General features: G+C 43.9%; 1 protein-coding gene across 2 annotated transcripts; it reads left to right on the top strand.

Annotated features, from left to right (window-relative positions):
• The first annotated feature begins 3,738 nt into the window (after positions 1-3,738).
• On the top strand, positions 3,739-6,441 carry LOC119348686 (CBL-interacting protein kinase 28-like). 2 transcript variants are annotated; one of them, XM_037616659.1, is made up of 4 exons: positions 3,739-3,985; positions 4,164-4,244; positions 4,491-4,521; positions 4,776-6,441. In XM_037616659.1, exons 2-4 carry the CDS (start codon positions 4,194-4,196, stop codon positions 6,185-6,187), a joined length of 1,494 nt encoding a protein of 497 aa, XP_037472556.1. In that variant the 5' UTR covers positions 3,739-3,985; positions 4,164-4,193; the 3' UTR covers positions 6,188-6,441. The 2 variants fall into 2 exon arrangements, with proteins under 2 accessions (XP_037472556.1, XP_037472555.1); XM_037616658.1 differs by lacking the exon at positions 4,164-4,244 and having other exon boundaries at positions 3,740-3,985; positions 4,491-6,441.
• The last annotated feature ends 117 nt before the right edge of the window (positions 6,442-6,558 follow it).

Below are 6,558 nucleotides of genomic sequence, written 5' to 3'. Positions count from 1 at the left end.
TGATATATAGGACGATGATATTTGGACACCAAAAGAGTTTCAGGATGTACCGGATAGAAATCAGCTCATCGGAAGGGGTTCCGGACACCCCCGAGAGGTTAATGGGCCATATGGGCCAAAGGGGGGGACACACTAGCCCGCAAGGGGTTGGCGCGCCCCTCCTAAGCCGCAGCCCTTGGGGAGAGAAGGAAAGGGGGGAGTCGGCCTCCCCCTTCCTTTCCTCTCCCCCCTTTCCTTCCCTTCTCCGGCAAATATGGTAAGGGAGGGGCGCGGCTATGGGAGGACCCCTAGGATTCGACCTACTTGGGGCGCCTCCTTGGATGCTCCTCCCTCCCCCCACTTATATATATGTGGGAGGGGGCGCCACACATAACCACGACAATCTCTTAGCCATGTGTGGTGCCCTCCTCCACCATTTACACCCCCGGTCATATTTTCGCAGTGCTTAGGCGAAGCCCTGCGGAGATAGCATCACCATCACCGTCACCACGCCATCGTGATGTCGGAACTCATCCACTACCTCGCTATCTTGCTGGATCAAGAAGGCGTGGACGTCATCGAGCTGAACGTGTGCTGAACGCGGAGGTGTCGTACGTTCGGTACTCGATCGGTTGGATCGCGAAGAAGTTTGACTACATCAACTGCGTTACTAAATGCTTCCGCTTATGGTCTACGAGGGTACGTAGACACACTCTCCCCTCTCGTTGCTATGCATCTCCTTGATAGATCTTGCGTGTGCGTAGAAATATTTTTGTTTTTCGTGCAACGTTTCCCAACAATATGAAGTTATAGTTGTCCTTAGAAATCAACTAGACTTATTCATCCAGAAAGCAAGAGCTGATCCACATTTGATGAATTGAAATGACCTTGGTCATCTTGCCATGAATATGGTCAAAAGTGATATGCACACAACTTTTCCCTTAGTTTACCATCTTGTTGAGTTAGCATTGATTTTACCTGTTGCAACCGCAATGGTGGAAAGGGCACGTTCAGCAATGAGCATTATCAAGATTGGATTGAGGAACAAAATGGGTGATGATTGGATGAATCATAGAATGGTATGTTACATTGAGCGAGATGTATTTGTTAGTATTGAAGAATCAAAGATCATCAAGCGATTTCAAGGTTATCGAACATGCAAAGGCCTTTTGCCTCGTCCTACACGTAAGTTTTCACACTTTTCATCTATTATTAACTAGTTTTACATGCTATGTTGTGCACTAATTTGCATTTCAAAATTTATGATTGAAGGTTCAACTTCTTCTGCTATTGAAGATGTTGTCATGGGAGGCTCTGATCAACCAATCCCTTGATTTGGTATCAATCTTTTGTAACATCTATATATGCTATATATTGTCTTTTGATTTGTCTTGCTTTATTAGTTGTCCCATCATGTAACAAATGCCACCATTGAATATTCTATTTGGTTTCTTATTAGATATGCAACATAGATTGACTTTCATTTGCCTTGAAACTGGAGTTTTTTCCAGCTAGTTTTAATCCTTAGTTTCTCGCCTGGTGCATATGAGGAAATCCAGGGCCCGCCGCTGGCCTCCGTGATGGCTGCCCCCTTTGGCAGGGTGTCGGAATAGGCCTCCAGATGAGATCTCTTCGGAACAGAGTCTTGTGGCAAAGGAGTAAAAGTTATAGGTTACTTTTCAGAGGTTTCTCTATTTATGGGATTATTCAGCGTTGGGATCATGCCAAAAGGAGTTAGGAGGGACCCATAAGCTCAGGTGACACTCCCGCCCACTAGGGTGTGCCATGTGAACTTGTGGCCACCTCGTGGGTCTTCTAGTCCTTCCCCGAAGCTTCGGGGGTCTCTTATGTTCCAAAAAATCATCAAAAAGTTTCGTCGTGTTTGGACTTTGTTTGGTATGGTTTTTCTGTAAAAAACAAAAACAAACAGAAAACAACAACTGGTACTAGGCACAAGATAAATATGTTAGTCCATAAAAATAATATAAAAATGCATCAAAACCATGTAGAACTTATTTAAATATAGCATGAATACTTTATAAATTATTGATATGTTGGAGACGTATCAAGTGCCAACTTAGTTTCCCACTATAAGCAGATAACACTTCCATTTACATATCATGAGAATAATTCTAGATTAGTTGGCCGAATGAGCTCTACTAAATGGTTTCTTTGATTCCCGGAAACGTATGAATAGGAAAAACATAGGATTTTTTGGCGGATGGAAAAACATAGGATTGTAATGTAATGCACATTTGAATCATGCAAGATTCTCTTTTATTTAACTGTATCATAGAAAAAATGAAAAATTATTTCCAAAAGGTTGGAGTGGATGCTAAATTTCTATGAAATGTAGTGCAAAAGAATCCTTAATTAGGAAAAATTCCCACATGATTCAATCATATGAATCAAACAGACAATTTAGGGGGGGGAATCCTATGAATTATATTCCTCCAAAAATCCTTCGAATTAAAGGGCCCGTTAGGTTTTTTGCGACAAACAAGCCATTAGTTTTGAGTTATAAAGCAATTCTAAAATGAAATATTGTCGATGTTTTTGTTGATTTTATGCAACCTCTTTACGAGTGATCCTAGGCGGCAACTTGATACTACTCGATTAAGAGGCCGAGGTTCTTTCCCACTTTTCTAAAAAAAGGTGGCAATGCATGATATGTATGAAATCTAATATGCTTGCTTGAATACTGCTCCTTCGTTTTAATAAATGAGGTTTCATTGGCTCTTGGCTAGCTCATCAGCACTGTAGAGGAGGACGGGAAATCTCTTCTGGAGTGATGGATCTGGTTGTTTCTATTGTTATGCAGGTGAGCGTCGAAGGTGTCTTTTGACGGAGTAGACGCCGCAGCTTCGTGTCAGGTACTCTAGCTCCTTCCGTGACAGACGACTTTCGACCGGCTTCGGCGTCCACCGGAAGGCTTGTGAGGTTATGTCTCCCTAGGTTTATCTGGTCGCTATCTACGCTGCTCATCCCACCCTCTTCGTTGTCGCCTTCTTCAGGGTGGCAATCTATTTTCTAAACCATTGTCGTCGGCATCTTCTAACTCTAACTAGACTTTTCGTCCGCTGCATCAACAAAGTTTTCTTGGCTCCGATGGTGTTTCAAAGGTTCAGAGGTGGCATCGAGCTTCCCTCACGATGCGCCAATAGCGAGTCCGAGAGGAGTTTTCCCAATGTCCGGTGTGTAATTTATTAATTTTGTCCGGATGAAGTTGTAAGGGTTGGTCAACTTTAATATATGTTCTCTAGAAACACTAAAAATGTTGACGTCAAATTTTTAGGCATGCCAAATCTAACTTTTTTATGGCAATGTATATTGGCGTGATTATGACAAATTTAGTCTAGAAGCACGGCAATTTTCAGACAAAAAAATGAACTGAGACAGGCTTGTCATGCTCGCCAACTAAATTTTCCATCGTCGAAGAACATAATTTGCCATAAAAAATATTTAATTTGTCATGGTTAAAAATCTGATGTCAGATTTGCAGTGGAATCCGTCATCTTTGTTATTTTCACATAAAAATATAATCCAGATATCAGTGCACAAAGGTAGGAGTAGTATATATAGGTGATGTTATTCTCGCAAAAAAAAGTAACGTTATTCCCTAAAAAATAGATTATTTTTTTTGAGTCTCCCTAAAAAGAAAGATAATGTTATCGCAAGTTTGGGCAGTGCAGGTGAGCCCGCTAACCGTCCGTCCCACAGAAACTCGCAAGAACCGAGGGCAAAAACAGGAAAAAATAACTTGGGTCCCCACGTCGCCGCCCACCACCAGCCTAACGCAGCGTGTCGACCGCTCCACCACACGTAGGAGGAAGGAAGGGAGCCGGAGAAGCCGAGCCAGCCTCCTCGCCGCCAGCGAGCCGCCGTGCAATGCCGCAATAGGAATCACGAATGTCCCGAAGGTGCCACCCTCCGTCTGCCTCGCGGTATAATCCAATCGAATCCATCCGTTTGTGGGACTTGGGAATTCCGTTCGTCTTCAGATCAGGTGAGGTTAATAGCCTGGCCCCTGAACTGTGATCCGGTTCTTGGTTTCGCTCGATCTGATTGGAAACTGCGAGCATTTTTCTCTCTCTATTTTGTCGCCTCAATTCTGGGAGCTTAACGCTCCTGTTCCGCTATCCGATTGCACAATGTTGTAGTTACACTTGTCGTAAATCTTGCAGAGGACACCCAGTTTCGTGCGAGCTTTGGCCATGCTGTTTAATGTCCCAATTTTACCATTTCAGATCTCAGAGTTTGCCCTGGTAAGCATGTGGGATCCCGAGATAATATATCTCTGCGTTCTTCTTATGGAAAAGTGGGTTGGATGTTCGATTCACAAATTATAATGGCGGGTGTAAAAATACTACTCCCTCCTGTCCATATTAATTGTCGCTGATTTAGTACAAATTAATCTGGATGGGAGGGAGTACCTTCATTCCCCGAAGATTTGTCATGTGTGTGTTATACACTTGCACATGTGTTCTGATCTAGTTTATTCTGCTTTGCAGGTAGATTTTGTCAGGCTGGTGACGGCTGAAGGTGATTCACTTGTGCTCGTGCTGGAAGAGGCAATTGTCTAGCGACAAAGTCACCACTGCGTCGTCCCAGGTTCATTTGCTCGGTTCTGATGAGTGGTGGATTGCAGACTGGTTTCATTCCACTCCTCCGTGTTCCGATTTCCGAAGCGTGATGGAGAGAGGGACTCTGTCTTCTCTAACATTCATCTCCGAGTCTGAACCAATCTGTGGATAGACCATCATAAAAATTCAGGCTTTGTGCTTATATAATGGAAGAGAGGACTGTTTTGACCCAGCGTTATGAAATCGGGAGGCAATTAGGACAAGGCACCTTTGCAAAGGTATACTATGCTCGCAATCTAGCAAATGGTCAGCCTGTTGCCATAAAAATGATCGATAAGGACAAGATCTTGAAGGTTGGTCTCGTGGATCAGATAAAGAGGGAGATCTCGATAATGAGGATCGTGAGGCATCCGAATGTTCTGCAGCTTTTTGAGGTAATGGCTACCAGGAGCAAGATTTATTTCATTCTGGAGTATGCTAAAGGCGGTGAGCTTTTCAACAAATTAGCCAAGGGGAAGCTTAGTGAGGAGGGGGCAAGGAAATATTTTCACCAGTTGATCTCTGCTATAGATTTTTGCCACAGTAGAGGTGTTTATCATCGTGACTTGAAGCCTGAAAACCTGCTAGTGGATGAGTATGAGACCCTTAGGGTCTCTGATTTTGGTTTAAGTGCGCTAACCAAGTCAAAGTGGCGAGATGGTCTGCTCCACACCGCATGTGGAACTCCGGCTTATGTTGCTCCGGAAGTGCTCAGCAGGAAAGGCTACAACGGTGCAAGGGCAGATGTATGGTCTTGTGGAGTGATTCTGTTTGTTCTTGTTGCCGGTTATCTTCCTTTCCATGAAAGAAACCTTATGGAGTTGTATAGAAAGATTGCCAAGGCTGAGTACAGATGCCCTCGCTATTTTTCCACTGAGCTGAAAGAGCTCCTTAATGGGATCCTTGATCCAGATCCTAATACTAGAATGTCCATCGCAAGGATAAAGAGAAGCCCATGGTATAGGAAGCCGGTTGAGAGAACACCACTGAGAAAAGACAAGACCTATGCGAGCGAAGCTGCTGCGTCTGGCCTTGCATGTCGCAACAGTTCCGACGGACCGGCGAGCATGAATGCATTTAATATCATTTCCCTCACTCCTGGGTTCGATCTATCTGGTTTGTTCGATGAAAGATATAGCCAAAGGGAGGCCCGGTTTGCTTCCAAAGAGCCGCCAGCAGCTGTATTTGTGAAGCTGGAGGAACTTGCCCAACGCATCAAGCTTAAAGTTATAAAGAAAGACAATGGAGCGATGAAATTGGCCGCGCCGAGGGAAGGAAAGAAGGGTACTCTTGAGTTTGATGCAGAAATATATGAGCTCGCGTCGTCTTTTCTCTTAGTCGAGTTGAAGAAGACCAATGGTGACACCATGGAGTACCAGAAACTGTTGAAAGAAGACATTAGGCCATCACTCAAGGACATTGTTTGGTCATGGCATGGCGATGTTCCGCAGCAGGCACAGCGACCTCAGGATCCACAGTGGCCACCTCCGCAGCAGGCACAGCAACCTCAGAATCGACAGTGGCCGCCGCCGCTCCCACCACAGCGGTTAGAACATTTAGCTGCAAATGCTCCACTGCCACAATAATCTAACTGAAATCGCTATCGAACACACACATATTTCATGGTGACCACCCAGAATCATATTTGCCTCTTAGATTAGTAAATGTGCTTGCAGTTCTCACTTAGATGTCTACCATTGTTGGAAACGAAGGCTCGGCTTTTCCCCATTTCTGTAAAATTGTTTTTGAATATACAGAAATGGTGCCTCTTCAGATTGTTATCGCTGCAGAAAACAGTGATTTGTAATTTTGGGGTATAATGATGGTTGCATTTAAGTTCTGTAGGATTCTCCTATTGTGTTGTTTTATTATTTGAGAAATACATCTCCTTCTGATAATATATGACTGTTGCGATTTGTGAACTGATACTTAAGAAACTATCAGCGTTTGTGAGCAT

Source organism: Triticum dicoccoides, chromosome 1B (genome assembly GCF_002162155.2).
Source record: "Triticum dicoccoides isolate Atlit2015 ecotype Zavitan chromosome 1B, WEW_v2.0, whole genome shotgun sequence".
Lineage (NCBI taxonomy): Eukaryota > Viridiplantae > Streptophyta > Magnoliopsida > Poales > Poaceae > Triticum > Triticum dicoccoides.
The sequence above is the reverse complement of the archived record's forward strand: the minus strand, read 5'-3'. Positions and strand labels throughout refer to the sequence as shown.

Coding starts and splice junctions, on each gene's coding strand:
- LOC119348686 (XM_037616659.1), top strand. CDS start 4,194: ATGCTGTTTAATGTCCCAATTTTACCATTTCAGATCTCAGAGTTTGCC. Junction 4,245..4,490: donor AGATCTCAGAGTTTGCCCTG/GTAAGCATGTGG, acceptor TCTGCTTTGCAG/GTAGATTTTGTCAGGCTGGT. Junction 4,522..4,775: donor CAGGCTGGTGACGGCTGAAG/GTGATTCACTTG, acceptor ATATAATGGAAG/AGAGGACTGTTTTGACCCAG.